The 21,613-nt window shown below is 30.7% G+C and overlaps 4 protein-coding genes across 4 annotated transcripts; 2 read left to right on the top strand and 2 right to left on the bottom strand.

The window, feature by feature from the left end:
- Positions 1-2,334: 2,334 nt before the first annotated feature.
- Positions 2,335-6,219, top strand: LOC108572341 (calcium/calmodulin-dependent protein kinase type 1). The gene is made up of 8 exons (XM_017934561.1): positions 2,335-2,773; positions 3,735-3,869; positions 3,967-4,041; positions 4,114-4,376; positions 4,460-4,600; positions 5,057-5,183; positions 5,772-5,859; positions 5,953-6,219. Exons 1-8 carry the CDS (start codon positions 2,664-2,666, stop codon positions 6,139-6,141), a joined length of 1,128 nt encoding a protein of 375 aa, XP_017790050.1. The 5' UTR covers positions 2,335-2,663; the 3' UTR covers positions 6,142-6,219.
- Positions 6,220-11,911: 5,692 nt separating this feature from the next.
- Positions 11,912-14,281, bottom strand: LOC108572383 (sorting nexin lst-4). Its single transcript, XM_017934617.1, has 5 exons — positions 13,938-14,281; positions 13,589-13,778; positions 13,050-13,507; positions 12,284-12,979; positions 11,912-12,163 (listed from the first exon to the last, which is right to left on the bottom strand). Exons 1-5 carry the CDS (start codon positions 13,950-13,952, stop codon positions 11,912-11,914), a joined length of 1,611 nt encoding a protein of 536 aa, XP_017790106.1. The 5' UTR covers positions 13,953-14,281.
- A 533-nt stretch (positions 14,282-14,814) lies between these two features.
- Positions 14,815-15,985, bottom strand: LOC108572409 (eukaryotic translation initiation factor 3 subunit H). Its single transcript, XM_017934646.1, has 2 exons — positions 15,637-15,985; positions 14,815-15,562 (listed from the first exon to the last, which is right to left on the bottom strand). Exons 1-2 carry the CDS (start codon positions 15,897-15,899, stop codon positions 14,815-14,817), a joined length of 1,011 nt encoding a protein of 336 aa, XP_017790135.1. The 5' UTR covers positions 15,900-15,985.
- Positions 15,986-16,351: 366 nt separating this feature from the next.
- Positions 16,352-21,371, top strand: LOC108572216. Its single transcript, XM_017934414.1, is given in 8 exon segments — positions 16,352-16,387; positions 16,390-16,437; positions 16,571-18,739; positions 18,816-18,978; positions 19,050-19,210; positions 19,275-19,488; positions 19,572-20,426; positions 20,497-21,371. Coding segments are annotated over 8 exon segments (4,521 nt in total).
- The last annotated feature ends 242 nt before the right edge of the window (positions 21,372-21,613 follow it).

Here is a 21,613-nt window from a genome sequence, read left to right as displayed (position 1 = left end):
TTCAATTGCTTTTATTCGAACAATAATACAATGCTCTAAATAGTTACCGATTTGATATATTGGTAGGAAGTTCTTTGAAAGAGTTATCCGTGTTAGTTTGCATATGAACAAATTTATGAATTATTAAAAATTTCACTTAAAAGTGTGATTGCTCAAAATAAAAGTAAAGGTACTTATTTCAAAACATGTCGTAAACTACATATATTTTAAATTTTGTACCTGAAATATGTTTTAATGGTAAATACTAGTATATTATTATATTATAACCTACAATTGATGTCTCCGATAAACATTCGATAAAATAATCAATAATGAAATACTTTATTGCAACACGTAACGTCAAGTAAAAGATGCAAATCACAAAAAAAAATATTGCACTATTAAAACATTAAAAATTATTTTACTTTATTCACACAGTATGGTTTGATTGAGTTGTTAATAGTCTTTCTTCTAGATGAAGGGAATGAAAATTAACAAATAAAAATGACTGGGTGGAATATAAAAATAATTTTGGTCGTATAAGAAAATGTTTGCGTGAAGATTTACCTCTCACATAAGAAAAAGATCAATTGATAAAGTAAGAAGTTACAAACAAGAAGGGTATCAATCTAAAAAGTAGGGACAATGTAATATGTTTGAAAAAAGTAAAAAAATTTAAAGCATTTTGTAATCTTGTATTATTACATATTTTATTTTCTTGTATATGCTGTAAATATATGAGGTTGTATGCAGACATATGTATATGGTATAGAATATTATAAGTATTTATAATAATAACAGTTATTTGTAAAATTAAATTAATATGTTCCATATATTAGCTAAATTTGGTTTACTATTTGCTTCTAAAAACCCTTTCAGTATATATTTTTACTTCATTCATATCTTTTTAGATCTGAAATATTTCATTTCAAGTATATTATTATACAAATAGGTATAGATTCTACTGTTATTATTCATTTTAGCATTCATGACATAACATTCATTTTTTTCAGTTATAATTTGAAAGAATATTGTTCTTAACAAGGCCAAATGGTCTTTTGAAAATTCAATTTGAAATTCATAAAATACTAAGAATATTATTACATAATAAAGCAATAGAGTAATGTGAGAGGACCACATGGTATTTACAAATTTTTTCACTTTAACTTAAATATATAGGTCAACTTAAGAAATAAAGAAATTAAACAAAGTTAATGGTGACAAATATTTACAAAATAATTGAGTAAAAAAAATATAATGCTAATATAATATTGACAAAAACAAAAGCACATATCTGACAATTTTATGTCATAATCACATTATTGAAATCCATTATTAAAACCCAATTAATTACTTTACGTTTACTGTTATAAATCATTTTTTATTTCTACGACAAACACAATTAAAATCATTGAAAAGTAATCATTTCTATTGCAGATAATTAATATTGTGATTATCGAAATATTAATATTTTTTTAAACGTATTATAATAAAATTTCCATATCTTGACCAATTTAACATCCACAAACTACCGCAACTATGTATAAGCTTGCAGAACAAATTTTCGTACGACGATAGCGTATCAAGGATGCTTTCTATTTATGCGATTTCATGACATTTTTTTTAACTTTGTAACAGATACAACGCGTTCTTTAATACTTCTTAAAACGATCACTAAGCAATTGGCAAGTAAACATGTACAAATCGAATGCACATGTGTACATAAAATATTATAACCAACAAAATGTACAAATAATTTTGAAATACATTCCCCATGCAGTGCTTCTCAAACTACATCGAATAAACTAAATCTTCTTGAAAAAAAGTTACAAGCACAAGTAAATCGTTTCCCATATGTTAAATTTTTCTCAAGCTTTTATACAGAAAATTTGAACTTATTAGATTAACCATCCAAATAATAACTTGATCATTTTAATAAATGGAAACGCATAAAAAAGATCTGAGAATCCCTGTTGCAGCATACTGCGCTTTTGCTCTGTATTATCATCGACGAATGCTGCAACAAAGTATACGGTCAACTCTCGAGCGCTACAGTGTCATGAGAGGAAAGTGGCTCAGACGAGAGTTGACGAGTTGAAGGCTGAGAGCATCATGATCCACCCGAATATTAGCGTGCGTTTATCGGAAACGACAAAAAGAAATATCGCAGTACGATAAAAGTGGGGTAGACCGGTAGCTAGTACGTAAGTACGCACGTCCAAGCTATCTGCTGCATAGTAGGAGCTGTACCGCGAGGGCGCGAGGCCGCGACCCTGAGCCCGATACGCGGAATAGAACGTTTCGGTAGCGGAATAGTGCGCGGAACGAATACGTGTCAAACTCGGTCCACGGATAAGCGCGAAGTGGAGCATCATAGCGCACGGCTATCTGCTATCGTTTACGTGTGGAAAGGTCTTGGGGTTCATGATCATTCACCGCATTGAAACGATGATTTTACCAGTCGTTTGACGACGATCTTTTCTGTATTATCACTGCCGAATGATCGAAAACTACTAGTAGGTGAAACGACGAATTTTTCTGCATCTCTCTCTGCGCGGATACTTCGTTGGCATAACCTGTCAGAATCACCGCAATAAGGTTCAAGGGATCGGAATTTTAACAGAAGAATTCTTGGAGAATTGGTGTGTGCTTATTGAATTGTGCGTTAGACGAAACTTCCGAAGATGCCGCTCTTCGGTAAAAAAGACTCTAACAAGAAGATTAAAAAGGATGGGAAAGATGATAAATCGCCGTCTGTCGAGGACAAATACATCCTAAAGGAGCGGCTTGGAACGTATGTACTTATTATACGTCGCTACGGACTGCGTATCGGAAAGTAATAAAACATATTTGTTAGGGACTTTCGAATGTATGTCCTTTTCATATTGTAATTAAATTTGAAGTGATCGGGTATTATTTGATTAATGAAATGATTAATGAAACGATCTATTTTAGTTATTTATCGGTGAAAATTTGCATATTAAACTGTCAAAAGGCTAGTTTTCTTAATATTGTTGAATAATGTATGCGAATTCTAATAACGGTTTATTTTTAATGCGTTTCTTTTCGTCTTGTAAGATCCAAAAATTACTCATTGGCACAAATTTAATTATTTATATATAGATACTGTGGTTTTAGACTTACTTTATTCACGTATTATCATTAAAATGTTTAAAATAGAAAATTGCATTGCAAAGTATTTTATATTTTTTACTTTTTCAAATTGGATTTATGGAAAAATATGTTAAAAATACTATGTGCCTTGCTTATATGGTTTATAGAAATTATAATAATGATTGTTGAACAAAATAAATATTAAATGTGCATTATTTATTATTATAAGATATGTGTATGTAATAAAAAATTGTGTTACATTTGCAACAAGCTTGATATCTTTGTGTTAATTTGTATTTGAAAACTTGTTTGTTAGATACTTTATAATGGATTGGAAAAGAGAAAGTACTTCCTGTTAGCAACAAATATTGTATAACTATCTTAACTTTTAAGTACACTTCACATACTGTTATTTATGTTACTAAAATTACTTTTTTTACTTGTCATATAATGTCTAATATGTAATACCATAGCATGTACATTAAAAATTCTATTATCATGCTAAAACCTTTGTATTAAACATGGCAATGTTAATTTTATTTTACAAAATTAACTTTTAAAAATAAACTTTTTGTATTTAATATTTTATCTTTTAATTTTATGGAATATAATCTTATATGTAATTATATTTTTTTGTACAGGGGTGCTTTCTCTGAAGTACGTTTGGCAGAAAGTAAAGAAAAACCTGGTCAAATGTATGCTGTGAAAATAATTGATAAGAAAGCACTAAAAGGAAAAGAAGACTCCTTAGAAAATGAAATTAGAGTGTTACGAAGGTAAAATATTTAATTTACACTTCTTGGAAATAAATTTATTTGTGTTTTTCTCAAATATCAATTATTTTATAATTTAATCATAAATTTTGTTTCTCAGGTTAACACATCCAAATATTGTTCAGTTACTAGAAACATTTGAGGACAAACACAAAGTTTATTTAGTTATGGAGTTGTGAGTATCTTCATACACCTATAAGTTACCAAGTTCTAACTTCATAATTAACATTTATTTGTTCTACATTAGGGTTACTGGTGGAGAGCTGTTTGATAGAATTGTTGAAAAAGGTTCCTATACAGAAAAAGATGCATCAGGTTTAATAAGACAAGTTTTAGAAGCTGTGGATTATATGCATGATCAAGGTGTTGTGCATAGAGATCTTAAACCTGAAAACCTTTTATATTATAGTCCAGATGAAGATAGTAAGATCATGATTAGTGATTTTGGCCTATCAAAAATGGAAGACTCTGGTATTATGGCAACTGCTTGTGGTACTCCCGGATATGTTGGTATGTTTAATCTTATTGAACTGAATATACAGAGATCATTTTTTTTCATGAAATTTAAATATATGTATTATTTATATGTACAGCTCCAGAGGTCTTAGCACAAAAACCATATGGAAAAGCTGTGGATGTGTGGAGCATAGGGGTCATTTCTTATATCTTGTTATGTGGCTATCCACCGTTTTACGACGAGAATGATGCTAATTTGTTTGCACAAATCTTAAAAGGTAATAAAACTACTTTTGGGTACAAGTTTATTGTCGTTTGGAAGGACTATACTATCACTTCAATTTAGGTACTACTTTTAGGATCGACAAGCACATGCAGCTGTACATTAACTTGAAATTTTCATTTTTAAGGTACTATTCTAGTTTTTGTATGCTGCTATATACATGCTAGTGTAGTAAGTAAATGATCTTTTGTGTGCGTTCGCGTTTTTTGTGAAAGTCGTTAATTATTAATGTTCAAAAAATGAGCATTAAAAATTCAGTCGTGATATCATTGATGTCCAAATGAAAAGAAAATTTTTAAAAGAGGCCTCTACGGAATTACGGGAGAGAAATTTACTTGTATAAAGTGTGAACCTAACAGTACTTCTTCCAAATAAAATATTTATTTTAAAATGAAATAATTCATATTAAAATCGTCTACTCTATAGCAAAAAGCTAACCAGACTGTTATAGGTGAATTTGAATTTGATTCGCCGTACTGGGACGATATCAGTGACTCTGCAAAGGATTTCATTCACAAGTTGATGTGCGTCAATGTCGATGTGCGCTATACTTGCAAGCAAGCCCTTGCACATCCTTGGTAAGATTATTATTCCACTCAGATATTGTATATAATTTATTTGACGTGAAATTATCATTTGCTTGTGCATAAATATTTATATTCAATAACGAAGTCGTGTTCAAGCATTCGCGATATTTCATATACACGTTCTAGAGCGTATCTTTGTGGCTGTGAATTTTTGAGTAGTTGTACTTTAAAAATTCAAGCGATAAAAATATTACAGGGATTGAATTGCCTTTAATATATAAGATAGACGGACTAAGTAAGTAAAAGAATTACATTTATTTCGTCATTCATTAATTAAACTTCTTACATGATTACTGAGTGAATTATCCGCACTTACTCCCAAAATGTGTGCGACAATAGAGAGTTCCTTATTCAAATTAAAATATTGTTATCCTCGCATTAAAACTCTTCAGTAATTCTCACAGATAAATGAACGTTAACATATCTCCTCTTAACACGATAAAAATTGACCAGTGCATCGACACAAATACTTCGATATAGACAATATAATCAATAGAGTCAATTATTGTGAATATGCTTCACTTATTCACGTACGGTTTCACTTACGACGTAGTATCACGCAATTGATCTTTTTTTCAGGATTTCCGGCAACGCGGCTAGCAATAGAAACATCCATGGTACTGTATCGGAACAACTTAAAAAGAATTTCGCCAAATCAAGGTGGAAGGTTAGTATAAATAGATGATTATTTCGCTGCTGATCGTATGTGTTTGCTCGCCAGGCTCCGTAGGAAAGTCTTCCTCTTCTCTCATGGTTGCAGCAAGCTTACCACGCAGCCACGGTCATACGTCAAATGCAACGACTGGCACTCAACAGCGGCCAACAGCAGCAGGGCCCAGGATCAACAGGCCCCTCCAGCGGCAACCCCACGCCATACCCCGATCAATCGCAATCCAACCCCAGTCACCAACAACCGAGATCAGTGGAGCCTCAAATCAACCTCAATTGAAGCAAATGCTCGAGCCACCATCGTTGCCCGTGTCAAGTTTGGTGGCCCCGAATCCTATTCCCATTCCGATCACTCCAAACTCACCGTTATACTTACGCAACAAACGCTTCAAGCTGTGGGGTAGCACACGCACCGCTCTGTCTACTCTCTTTCAAACGAATGTATCGTATCTTAGAAAGCAAAGAAAGTATAAGAAAAGCTGAGTCACGCTGCTAACTTTCTTCTATGATGAAATAATTCGATGCCGCCGAGGTGGTATTGTATCCTCTTGCCGAATATTATTACGATCCGGCAAGAGCTTGTATAGATTCCAGCTAATCTGTTTCATTGTGGTCTCCTGTGACACGGTTACCATCGATTATGTACATTACAAAATTCGTACATATACACATATATGTATATATATCAAACAGCCCGCGCGATATAAGGCGATTTTCCCAATATTCTTCTGTTTTATCGCCCTCCTCGGTTTTGCAGGCTTTGTTCGAGCAAGTTATAATAGATTTTTCACTGTGCATTTTTTTTTTTTTTTGGTATATAAATTCACAATAGACTCGAATCTGTAGCCGTCGATAGAGGTTCTTGCAATATAATACGGCATATAATTTGATCAAGTGAGATGTTGTTAATATATATTTAGATAAACTTCATGCAGATTATGAAATCTCACGATACTAAGAAAAGATCTTGCTGGATCAAATCTGTTAAAATGTGTAAAAAAAAAAAACAATGTGAACAGTACAACGACAAGTTTTTAGCTTTTATAAAGTTTGGTGTAACGAATAGTGGCTGTTTAGATGATTTTTTGCGATGTAAAGATCTTGTTGTATCCTGGCAAATATGTTTTAAATTCTATGAGAAATTGTATGCTCAGCTTCTAGAGTGTTTTATTGGTATAGTTTGACACAGTCGTGAGGAAAGAATAATTTTTAATTTCAAAATGGCAGTGCTTTCTAAATGAATTATATGTAGAAATTAGAATTTTTCTCACCAGGATATACTAAAAAATTAATCTCTCGCAACTGTGTCATGATAATTGTACGAATGAAATACTCCAACGCAGGTTTTTGCCCGGTACTTTTCAATGAACGATACAATCGAATGTACTATCTTTTAACAGCGTTTTTTCGAAAAACACGAAGCAAAAGGCAAACTTAGCAAAAGATGTTTTTGTAAGACAGACTGCTCCAAAAACAAGAGAGAGAATCTTGCCATACAAAATAAGATATATATATATATATATATATCTTATTTTATGACATGAACATAAACGTTTATACAAGTCATGTACAGTGCACCGTATTGCAAAATATGTATATTGTGTACACAGGTACTCCTTCTGTTACATAGTGATATTAGTACACTATAAGAGCTCCGAATCAGAGATCTGAAACTAGATTTAATACGTGTATACATACGTGTATATTGCTCTACTGATATTTTTATCGATATGTTGCACTGAAGGTTTTAAATGGAAAATGTACATAATTCATACACGATTCCCCCATTTGTCTCTGTGCAAGATGCAAATATAAAAAGCGAATTATATAGGGTCGAAATTTTTATTTTCTTGTACAATATTTTTAAGAGCAACGATATTTTGTATACTGTGTAATTTTATTTGATATAATCAATTTTTTATTATATTTCTATCGTATTAGAAATTATCAGAAATTTGTTTTAATATTAAGATTGGCTTGTCTTTGAAAAAGTAAAAAGCACAAACTTGGTATTGGATTAGTTAAGAACTAACAATTAATATCCTACTATATGTGTTGCAAAAGGATGTACATATTATTTATGTTACGCAACTTGATGTACATGTGTAAGTACTATCGGTGTGTTACGAACAACTCGATACAAATATTTTTGTATTTAATACTTGTTGTGGAGTACGATGATTATTATATTAATTGTATAAGTTCCAAACAGATTGAAATATAATCTAGCTATTTATATTTGTATCTTATTGTAATGTGAAAGATCAGAGAATCGTATGCGGTACTCAGTATTTGATTAACAAACAGGTACTTCAACGAAACGTTCGAAAAATACTTTTAGTACTTGGTGGTATTACTTTATTTTTTTACAAGTAATTGCAGACAAGTGCAATAATACTGTAGTCTTGTGATAATGATGTTGCTGTGGTCTCTCACTCAGTGGTAAATCGATATATATAAAAAAGAAGAAAAATATTAATGACAAATGTTGAGAATTTTCATTGAAATAGAAATATAAAAATCATCTTAGTTGGAATGTACAAAATGATTTTTCACAATGATCGATTTCGGCGTTTCGGAATGTTTTCACTTAAATTACCAAGTTATATTATGTAGATGAAAAACGAAAAACATCCAATTATGTGTTAATATGCGTAAAAAAAATTGTATCGACAAAATTCAATGTTTTTTCGTGTCCTTTTAAACGTGCTTTGAAATAAATCTAAATTATATTCCAATGAAAAGAAAAATATATCTGAGAATCATGTGTCATATATTCGGATAAGAAAAGATTAATTGCTGTTTATCGAGCGGGCACTCCTTTTATCATAAACTACTATCTCTTTCTCTTTAACTTTAATCTATAAACATGATAATCACTTTGAACTATCATATTAGACATCCGTCCGTGTACCGGGCACTATTCGTGGTAGTAAATTACTATATGAAAAACGGTAATTATTCATATAACATTAACGTAATGATTTTGAAATTGATAATAATTATATTAATTATAAGATAGATATTATTGTTCTAACAAGCATAACTTGACATGAAAATTGATTTAGAATGAAACTTGATGATAATTGAAGTACGTGCAGTAATTATGTATTCTTGTCAAAACTTTGTAGTATTAAAATTTCAATTGATAAACAGTTTCATTGCGCAAAATAACGTACCATTTTAAAGTGCCTTGGATGACACGATGATGGTGTATCGAGCGGAGAGAATTCAAAATATATTACGTAAAGATTACATAAAAGTAATACTATATCCAAAGTGGTTAAGATTATTGTATATTGTTATAAGTTACAATCAGTAATTAGTCTATTCTTTAATTAAAGTAAAAATATTTACATTTTTATTCTAATTTATATTTGCTTGAATTGAATTCATGTATTCTATTGTACTTTTTTATGTAACCAACATCGTGTCATCTAATAGGAAGGATTCGTTAAGAAGCATTTTTTTATGCTAAATATTTGTGCGTTATTGATGAGCTTGTAATTTAAAAAATTCTAGAATGAAATAAAAGAAGCTTAGCTTGTATTTAAAAATGAACAAAAAAAGAAAGAAAGAAAACGAAGAAAACCGTGCCACACGAATAAACATATCGGCAGGAACATTGCAAAATGTGATTGTAAAAATAAGCTGATTTTAAATAGCAATGAACAGAAAAAACAACTTGTTACTGCAGTTTTATTCGATTTAAAAAAAAAAAAAAACTATAACGCCAGACTGATAGAGTGTGTATGGAGCGAAAGAGAAAGAGAGAGTGTGAAAGAAAGAGAACGAGAGGGTTGGGAGAATGTACTGTTGATTAAAAAGTATTTTAATTGTTGCCTACAAATTAAGCGTGAACGCGCTCCTATATTTATCGACCGATTACAGGAACAAAACTTCTTCCTATTATAACTTTTTCTCATTACACAAGCCTTGCAATTGTTGTGCTTGAATTTGTGCGTGTGGGGACTACTATTGTCAAGTGTTTCATTGTTAAATTATTATACGCGAGATATGAAAAGGCAACGCTGTTTTAGAAATTAACAATACGAGTTTACCAACTTTACGCAGAGGATCTTAGTAATCAGAATATATTATACTAGTTTACAGTGCCAATGTATTTCATATACCCTTTAAAAGAACCGGTTGAAATTGCTGATTCCTTTGAGATATGTAAAACATCAAAAACTGTGAATTCGATACATTTAAACGTTCGATACTATCGAGAATAAAAACGATTAAATTTGTAGTATGCATTGCTTGACAAGATAGTAATTTATTTTATTCAGAAAACTAGCTTGTAAGAGAATCGTAAAAAAGGCGGATATCAAATAATTTTCGGACTTTTTAGCTGATTCAACTTCTGTTTTTTCACGTCAATGCATTAAGCTAACTTTTTCTAAGAAGTTGTCTTAAATTGTAAGTTTATTGAAGAGGCAAAACGCAAATGTTAGAACGCTTACAAACTATGGAATAAGTAAAAATAATTACTTATTTAATACGCGTTTAATGGAAGTTCCGTTTCGACCATGAAAAGGAAAACATAGTTGATGCAAATGGTAACAATAATAATAATGATGATCATAATGATAACATTTACAAAAGTTGCATGTGTTTGCGTTTTTATACAAATTATTTTAAATGCATTAACAATGATATGCCTTAATTTATATTTTAAGTAATAAATGTGTAACAATTTCGGTTTGCATACAACAGATTAAATAAGACATTTACATGATTGTTACATTTTATATTAATGATTTATCAACATACAGTGGCTGCCTTTATAAAACGTAAAATTACGAATCAATAATACATGAAAGACTTGAAATTTATCAAGTCTTACGTGTACAGAAACTTATTTACGATTTATTTTTCGTTTTTTCTTCTAAGTAACTATAAAAATCAAATAGCTTGGGCATAAAAATAATTTAATAAATAGAGGCTTACATTTAATAATTTAAGAAAAAAAAAGTTTACATTACATCATATAAAAATCTAAAATGTTACATTTTTCAATAAATATCTATATTTTATTTGATATTTAATTATAATGATTTACTTCTTTCTTACTCAACTGATGACATTGTACTTACGAAGTCTATCTATAATACAGTAAAGAATACTTGCATGATTCATAGATACATGTAACAAGCAGTATTAATATTTATTAATTACAATATACAAAGAAAAATAATAGGTTTCACGTATTTTTACAGGACGTAATGTAAACTTTTATTTTCAACTGTAAACCATCGCAGTCTAGTTTGTAATACACGTTGATTTACTATTGATGGGGTATGTTTAAAATTTAGCTTACATTTCAAGGATGTGTTAATATCATTATGTAATGAAACATGTAAATGACATACACACATATATGTATAAAACTGTACTTAGTAAAAAATTAATGATTAATCTAACGTTCATAATTAAAGTTACATGACAAAAATAAATGATGCAATGATTCTTCCAATTTTCAAAAATAGCAGCCACGGAAGATTAACATTAATATTGACATTTAATATATTACTATGCATCGTTAACATTCCCGTTCAGTTGAGGCTAAATTTTTCTGGCTTCTAAAAATCGTATTTTACTGATTTTTTCAGTCTGTCTTATAATTTTTTTCCGTTTAATTAGTTATACTGATAACACGTAATTGTACAACTGAAATGAGTATGAAAAAATACTATAAATAGAAAATATCTTGCATATATATATATACCCACACACACATACATATACGCGTGGCTTTTTGGTAGTAACATCTAGAAACAAATTATTGGCCCCTTCTTCTCTGTAACTCGCATAATTTCTTCTGTAATCAACGCTTATCAATAATTAAACATAATGTATTTGCCACTGTATGATCGTATTCGTGATTTAAACACGAACATAAAATTCTTGTATATTTTCAATGTAGAGATTCTGTTCATCATTTCATACAGCTCGTACATTTTCAAATAAAAATACCACGTTTCGATATTACGTATTACATCAAATGATATGAACAAAGCACTCTTACATTATATTAGATACATAGTCTAGCCTTCGTATGCATTTAAAGCTTCCCGCAATTTATCTACAATCTTTTGATAAAACGTAATTTGCTCTGTAAGATGCGTTTTCATCGCCTGAGTTAAATGAATCTCTTGTTCCGTCTGAAAATGCATTTCTTCAGCGAGAAGAGCACGTGCCATCACGTCCGTTCGTTGGGAGAGATCTCGCAATTGTTGCAGCTCCATTTTATTCTCGCTTACTAGCCTCTCGCAATCTTTTCGCTTCTGCACAGCAGTCTAAATATATTTAAAGGAAAAAAAAGAAAAAGAAAGTATGTTAGCAAATATTTTCAAAGATGTTTTCATAAAACTACATCGATTGTAAGATAATAGAACCGAATTTTCTTTATCGATTACCTTGTGTATACTGATTACTTCTGGGAAGCTACTGATAATTCCTCTATAAATATGAAATTTATCAGCAAGAGGTTCCCAATCAAACTTGGGTTGTTCCTCGTACAATTTGCCTATATCGTTATAGGCATCTCCCGTTACTTTTAACGCATAAGTCAGTCTTCCTCGACTACTGTCGTCACCTTCTAACGCGTGACCTAACGCGCTAAAACATTGACTAATTTTCTGGAATTCCCTTTTGTAAAGAGCCTGACTTTTCTTCGTTTGGTCAACAGCCATAGCCATAAAATTCTTAACTACTGGATCTAATCCGTTTATAAATCTACTAAAAGCGTCCGTTTGAATTTCCACCTTTATAACGTCTAAACTCGTTTCAGGGCATTGAATGGCATTAAAATAAGTTTCACCTAACAATTCGTCCTTCTCTGCCTGTCTCTTGCCGGCTTTCCACCTTTTCTCATCTGTACAAGTCATAAAATGTTCCCAAACGCGACTACGCGCAAGCACAGGATGTCTACACACATAATCGACGAACTCTTGCAATTGTGTGCGTCGATGTTCGATAAATTGTTCTTCGTATCGTCCAGATATTTGTTTATCTGGTAATGGTGGAATAGGAATAAAACAATATTTTTCTTCTAAACGTTCACGTAGCCAATCAAAGTGTTTGTATCTTCTTGAAACTTGAATATTATTAAACTATAATACATAAATTATTATTAGTGGTACCTCTAATTACAAAAATTTAAGGAATAAAATTAAATATTACCGTTGGTGTAAGTTGGTAAACTATAAAACTTTTAAGACCCTTTAGTTTAGATCCCTTCTTAGGAGATGTGACTACACAGTTGTAAGAGTCTCCTCTTGGAGCCCATCTATAGCGTCCATTTTCAATCTCATCTATATATATTTTTTCACTTTCAGGAACATTAGCTACTTTCATTCCTAATAAAAAACTATCTTCACCAGACTTAATTAATGTAGAAAATTTATTGTTTTTCTTTGGTATGTTGGGTATAGGCCTTTCAGGTATCACAGAATGATAAGTTTGCATAGAAACTGAATCTCCATAATCAACACTATGCTGTTGTGGTAATTGTATCATATGCTGCAGTTGTTGTTGCTGCTGTTGAGGAACATATGCCTGTGTTTGACCAACTTCAGAGTCATCATCCCAATCATCATCCCAATAGTCTCCTGAACTCTGTTGGGATGATGTCATAGCATCTAACACATGAGAATATTTGAATATGACAAACATTAAAACCATTATATCTAATTAAATGCAAAATAATTCAATGAGCATACTTGGAGCAGATGCTGTTGTTTCAACAGTTTGAACATATGCTGCTGGAAATAACCCAGACTTTCCACTCTGATTAAACCCTTCACACCATCCATCACCCACATTATCTCTCATGACAGTCAACACTTCTCCTGCTGTGATGGACAACTCTGCTGTTCCTGGCTCTCCAGTAAAGTCATACAGCGCTCTTACCTGAAAAAAAAATCGTACATGAGCGTGGCAAACATATACCCGAAATACAACGAGATTATCTTTAACTGCCTTATAAAAGAATGAGTCATAATGCAAAGACTCGGTTAAAGTAAGTGACACTACATGGATTACTTTTGTTTTTCTAGCAGGTTTACATACCTGGCGGCCCTCCATTGTAAGTACATATACTAATAGCGATTTGAAATTCGAACTATTGGTGCGACAAGTTTTTTCGTCTCCCTGTTTCAAATTGTTTGATTACACCCGGTCACATACCTACACCGATCTGCTTAGCCGTATGACTGACATTTACGTATTTGCGCTTTAACGTGTGTGCGATTTCGTGGCACATAAATGAACAATTTAAACGACTGTACCACTAGTGTCCACGGAACATAACACGCTTTCATGACTTCGGAACGATCTGCTTCTTATACATGAAACATGTTGATACCGAAATCGAAAGAAAATTCTAGACGATGGTAGTAACAGGTTGAAGGAATGTAACTTCACCAAAAATATGCGAAACTATTTTCTAGTTAGAGGTTAGACATGAAAGCACGGGGCGCGCGAAATCGCAATCCGGTACTGACTTCGGATCCGCCTCTATGAATCAACTCGTATCGCGTATTTAACTTTTGTTCCAGATTGTACGGATCAAGCATTTGATTGTAGCGAATCAAAATGACATTTACACAAATAAAGGAGAAAATGAAAAGAAAATGTGTACTGCAATGCATACAAAACGAGAAAAATTAAATTACTTAAATTTTCATATATATTAATAGTAATAACCAATTCATTGTATAGATTGTACTAATTTAATAAAGTGTATTTTATTTTCCGAGTTTCTTTTCTCCTTTTTCACAACACAATTGAAAAAAAGTTCATATAAGTTTAAAACAAAAATATGTTATCAAAAAAGTAAAAACAAAGATTAAATATAACTATAAATTGTTTTATAAATCTTTATTGTTTTTAATGTCACTTTTCAGTTTTCAATATTACAAATTTTTAAATTATAGTTAAGAATATCTCAATGTGAAGACTTTGATTCTTTTGCATTCTGAAGACTTTGAGTAATATATAATTTAGCTAAACTCTGGGCACAGAATTGTGAAATATGTTCACTATATGTATTAATCTGTCCAGCCACAATCATGGGGTTCAGTCTAGGTGGAACAGGTAATGGTCTCATTAGTTTATTGATATCATCATCTGGTAGTGGAGGCTCATCTTTAGCAGCTCTAGCAGCATTCTCTTGAGCCCTCTTAGATAAAAGTCTATTCTTTTCTTGTTGCTGACGAACAACAAGCTGTTGATACCTATTGAATTTCATGGCTTCTTGATTCAATTCATCTACACGATCCATTAAGCAGCGTAACTGATTCTCCAAGACTGTAGCTGTTCCAAGATCCAAATATTTAGTACCTTCCTCCTCAGGAATCATTTCCTCCAATTCAGACATCATTATATTGGTTAAATTACTATTCTTTATCACAACTGGAATCTCAATAAACAAACTCTCATAGCCAATCTTCAAGGTACGTAATGCTTCTGGTGTGAATTCACCTTCTTTATACATCTGTATGGCTTGTGGTGTAAGCCTATATGCTTTTAATGTTAGAAAACCTCTGGCAGACTTCGCTGTATCATATATAAGCACTACAGATTCTTCAATAGAAGTTTGATAATGATACTGTGATTCTAACAGTGACACGTTCAAAAAATTGCCAACATCTGCACTCTGATACCATCCAACATGAAAATGATCAACATTGACCCTGTAAAAAAATTATGTTGCACTTATTTATATTATTATACTTAGACAAAATTATTGAATTTAAATGTAATTTACCATCTAAGACGGCGCATCATGGCAAGTTGATATTCTTCTTCATCCATTACTTCGTCATTTTTAGGAAAAGGGAAGCAGTTCGTAATTTCAAGGCGATTTTGCACAACTAAACCGAGCAAAGCACCTTGAGCAACATCCATGTTACTCATTGATTCTTCATGGCAATGCTTTACCATTTTCATAACTACCAATCCGTCGCATTGCACGTAATCTATTTGCGGTTCCACTTCGGGAATTCTTCTAGTTTGTGTTCTTGAATTCATATTTATTTAAACGTTAACACTGTTTTAATTCAATATTTCAACATATGCTCTTAGTCGCCTTTTTGTCAACCTAGGTTAAGTTACAAGGAAACTTGCGCTTTCTATCGTCGAAGTAGAAAGCACAAATTAAAGAAAACTAGATAGGAAACTCGTCATGTTATAGCGTAGTACTACATTATAAATTTTAATTTTAATTATTATTTTTATAAGGGTACAAAAAATAATAATGCTATTAATAGAAATGAATATCCAATGTATATAACGTTTTGTAATTAATAGTAATGACATTAAATAACAAATACTTGATATATTATTTGAACGCAACTTGCGTATTCTTATATACATTTATTTTATGATATATTTGCACCGCGTTAATGTGAAATGATCTGTAACCTTCGTGAGGAAATTACAGTGTATACAAACCGTTAAAAAATTAAACATTTACCACAAAAATGAATAATATAGAAGGAAAAATAAAGAGATGGATTGAGAACTAATTAAAAAAGAAAAATTAAGTGATGCAATAGAAGACATTCAGGTTGGCAATATTTTTGTAATAAAATTTTTTTTTGTGTTTATGTATTTCAATTTAAATTTAAAGTTTACAAATTTTACGATTACAAATGAATTTTGTAATTTTTCATGTGAATAATTATATTTAATTTTTCCAGGCAAATATTTCTACTAAAAATAAAAAATTAAATGGACAAATTTTTAAATTGTTGTTATATTTATCACATACTGCAGACAAGTGTAATAAACAAAATCATGCTACAGGAAAGGAAATATATAAATTAACTTGTTTACTGTGCTCAATTTTGACTAAAATACCAGATAATATAAAGTTTGTTTCTAGTTTATTTCATATAATTCGTTGTTTATTAGCAATGTGCATGTTCAATGAGGCATATAAAATATGCTTGAATTTAAAAACAGAAGCACTATATTGTTCTCATGAAAATGTGAGTGATATATTAGTGAAGATTGCTTTTTTATGGTGTAATACAATTAATAATAAATTTCTTATTCTACAAAAAGATCCATCAGGTTCCAAACATTATTATGAATTGAAAAATATTATAAAGTATGAATTAGAAATGATACAGATAGCATATAAAAATTCTACAAAGCACTTGCTTATGAAAATAAGTTTATATTTGGATAAAATAGCATTGATGTGCAAAGAACCAAATATATGCTTTGTTAATTTTTCTACATTTATAATTGAATACTTAAATGAAACAAAGATACTCTTAAATAAAGATGAAAAATATATCATATGCCGTCATATGCTTCATATAACAAGTAGGATCATGTGTGAAAATATCAATGAAAAGTGCCTAAAATCAGCTATACAGATTTTTAATACTATAAGTGATTATTTTAAAAAGATTTTACTAGAAGATGAAGAATGTTATCAATGTTTTTTGCTATGTGAATCCCTGTGCCTCACAGTTGCAAAACCAGTTGAATGTTTAGTAGAAAGTAATGTTAAAAGCATTCAAGATTTGAATGATAGCTATGTGAAACTTACAAAACAGTATGGATACACAGGAGCAATTAAATGGACCACATTTAGTATTCTACAAATTTTAGAACCTTTGTTTATATATTGGGAAACATGTATAAAAGCAACAAAGAAAATATACTTAAAAGATGATTTGTTACTGGAAACAATGAATTTAGTTAGATGTATAAGTACATGTTTCAGTAAACAAACATTAGAGAAATGCAAGTCTTGTCAAAGTGAAAATTGTAATATGAGAAAAGATACATATAATGCAGTAGTAATAAAAACCAGATGCATTAATTTAATTAGCAAGTTATCTGCAAATGATTTGTCTAAAAGTATAATCATACTTGTCAGAAAATTTTTAGAGCAAAACATAGTATTTATTTATGAGATGAAAGAATGTAATTGCAAATGTTGGACACATTTATGGCGCACTAATGGTGCTTTGATTTACAATTTAGGCATAATGTCTGACTGCTTTTATGAAGAAAGTGTATCTTTATTTTCTTTACTATTTACTTCTATTATACAATTTGAGGGAATTCAATCAAGATGTCAATATATCAGTCTTCAAAACCCTGTATCCTTAACATTACACAGAATAAGTTCCCTTCATTACAATCATGGTATGTACAGAGAAGCAATGACTGCAACTGCATTAAATGCTCTATTAAGTTATAATGATTCAGAGTCAAAGGCATTTCGCATGTGGGCAAATATAAAATACAAATCAGCCACCAAGGAAATAATGGAAATGACCATACTAACTTGCTTAAAGAGGGATAGATTAAAAATGGAGGAGCTTGGTTTATCCATTGAATTATCAAAGTATGATCTCGTTCAAATATGTTTAAGAGAAGCAAAAAGTTTGCAAGAAGCGAAAGTGAATCTTTCAGCCGCTATTCATGAAGTTCTTAACGATTTGAAAACATTAAAAGCATCCCCGGTAGAATACGCTCGCGTTGTTCAAATGTTAGCACACCATTTATCAAATTTTGATTATAATGAGGATATTTCAGAATATCTCAAGCGAGCTATGTTAAATTTGAAGCAACTTACACCAAATGCCTCCACTTTATGTTTACAAGCCAATTTGGAATTTTATATGTACATTACTCAATTACACACTATGAATCAAAAAACTCAAATCGAAATGGAAAATACCAAGTTTGCATTGTACGCTCCGAAAATAAATGAAATCGGGGAAAATGAGTCCTGTGACGTAGTTCCAGCTTACAGCATGATCAATGTCAAAGTGGATTCTAGGCTTATGATGTATTTGGAGATACCATTAAAAAAGTGGAACAAATGTTTGAAGCAAAATCTTGTAAGCTTAATAAATGTAACTTTAATTTATCTTTATTTAAAATTAATTTATTGTTAAATGTCTTTTATATTAACAGAGCGAAGTTGCAAAAGGATATGAACCAATGATAACTCTACACACATTAATAATAGCTGGTGAATATGCTCATTTGTATAGATATGAAGAATATGAAATTACTATTTGGAAACTTGCACATACATTAGCATCTGAAATGCAAAACAATTTTGCGATCATTTATGGTATGAATACTTTAAATATCGTTTTTCTTAAATTTAGATACATAATTAAAAGACTGATTAATTGTTATTAGTTATTGGCCGTAGTATATCATTGAGATATGTCAATGATGAATGGATTTCTACTGCTAAAGAGCTTGCCATCAAACACAAAGATACCAATGATGATGAGACAATTTATGCAATTGCTATTTTTTGGATAAGCTTGTCAGACTTCTATTTTGAGTGCAATATGGTAAATTTACTCTTTGTAAATTGTTAAAAACAATTTTTTTTATATATAACTATTTTATTTTTAGTATGATGAAGCTAGAAAGTTACTCGATGAATCCCGGCAACTACCACGAATTTCTTTCTTCAGCAATATAGCTGTATATTTGTACAGCCTTGATAGAATTTTGTATAATTGTTATTTGTACAAAGAAACTATAAAGCATGAAGAGTACACTCGGTACATTGTTGAAACTTTGTATACTATCGTTAATTTGAACGAGGAACTTGCTTCGAGAAAATGTAACTTTAATCTACAAATAATATTTTTACTGTTAATTTTATCATATCGTTTAAAATTGCACTCCCATTATTTTTTTTTTTAGGGAAATATCAAGATAAACATCTTTTTGGTTTCGATATACTATTATCTGCAACCGTTAATTTATCTTTTCGAATGAATAGTTTATTATCTTTTCGAGAAATTGGTGCCCATTTAGTGCGACGATTAAAAACCGCACAAACTTTAGGAGCAACTATAAGAGTCGCAGAAATATTGAAATCACTTTGTTACATCGATTTATCACGCGCACAACTGAGTGACTGTGAAGTGAAACTTCAAGGGCTGGAGCATATTTTAAACATTGAAACGCTTACAAAATCGATGAATAATAATTGTACAAAAATCAATTCAGAAAATATTTTTGTATCACCGATTCGAAATATAGATCCTATCAGAGATGTTCCCCAAAATGATAGCTCACCCGTTCTCAGAAACAAAGTGTTCGATTTGCCTAAATTCATGTGCCATAAAAATTGCGATTGTTACATCTGTCAGAATGTAGCCTATCATTATTTGGTATTCGCGAGTACACACATCAGAGCACAATTATATGCGCTACAGAAAAATATTTCAGCATCATTGCAACATTTTTACGGTGCATTTAAAATAAAAGAAAATCTGATGAAGAAAGAAAAATACATAGCAAAGTGTAACAACGAATATTTTTCTTGGCAAGAACGATTTTATACCATAGATTATATACTATTGCTGATAAATTTTTCATACTTCTTGAGGAGTTATTTAGACACTTCGCAAGAAAAAATAATGAGTATCATTTTATTAGCAGCACAGATATGTGACATGAACAAATTGAAGGGACACCCAATTTATATAGCCGTTAAAGAATTAATAATTGACTGCCGTTTTCGAAAAATATTTGATATCTCTGATCATTCAAGTAAGTATTACGGTAAGGTAATATCTATTTATATTAAAACAAAATATAAGTAATATTTATTTTCTTGTAGAATTTACAGTTCCGAACTCTTCGGATATTAATATAAGTAAATACGTACAAGAATATAAAGTTGAGGGAAGCATTTGTGTGACACCAACTACCAATAATACTCGAGTGAAGAAACCTATTACCCTCCGACGTAATCGAACACCTCCACTTTTAAAATTGACTAAAGTTAGCATGGCTTTCAGTGATGATGAAGATAACACCCCTTCGCCACCATCGAGATATAAGAAAACAAGGTCGTCTAGTAGATTAACAAGAAGAAGACTCTTAAATGATGAATATTCTGACACTATTAGTCAGACAAAACAGGAAACAAAACAATTGAAAAATAATTTGTCCTTAGAGGGGGACAAAAACATTTCCATAAAAGATATAATCGAAAAGGTTGAATCTTTAGCACCAGGTATCTCAGAGCATTTATATAAAGTAGTAGATAAGAAAGACGAAGCAGCGACGACCAAAAATGTACAGAAATTAATCCATACGATAGAAAACCTTAAACAAAGTGCAACTTCGCAAAAGAGTGCCAGAAAAACACGAAATTCAAAGCCATTAATTTCAAACGATTATAACAATATTAATCAAGTAATTGCATTATTTCAAGACTTCGGTATCGACGAGAAGAAAAATAATCTTGATCCGTTGAATAAAAATGATGCAATATCTGGACATAGCAAAGATTGCATGTCTTCCGTTAAAACAGATTCTTTATCGTGCCAAAAACAAGATAGAATTAGCGAGGAGAGTAATATAGAAAATTTAGAACAAAATAATTACAGAGAAAATACAAGACTAAGGATTACAAAAAATTCTACGAATAGTGTTAAAAATAAACAAATGCATAATATTAAAACTAGAAAGTCTAAAGAAAAATTATAGCAATAACATAATACTATTGTCACTGTCGTATATTAAATATTATTATTTTTAAGTATTTTGTATTTTATCAAAAATTGAAGTTAATTTATAATAAAGCTAACGGAAATGTTTTAACAAATGGTTTTATCTTTTCAATCATGTTGTATTGGTTTTATGGATTAATTGAATACGGTTTATAAAATTTTAGAAAATATTTATTAAAATATTTCACATATGTACACATCTAGTAAAAAATAGTGAGA

This window comes from Habropoda laboriosa, unplaced genomic scaffold, assembly GCF_001263275.1.
Source record: "Habropoda laboriosa isolate 0110345459 unplaced genomic scaffold, ASM126327v1 scaffold65, whole genome shotgun sequence".
Lineage (NCBI taxonomy): Eukaryota > Metazoa > Arthropoda > Insecta > Hymenoptera > Apidae > Habropoda > Habropoda laboriosa.
The sequence above is the reverse complement of the archived record's forward strand: the minus strand, read 5'-3'. Positions and strand labels throughout refer to the sequence as shown.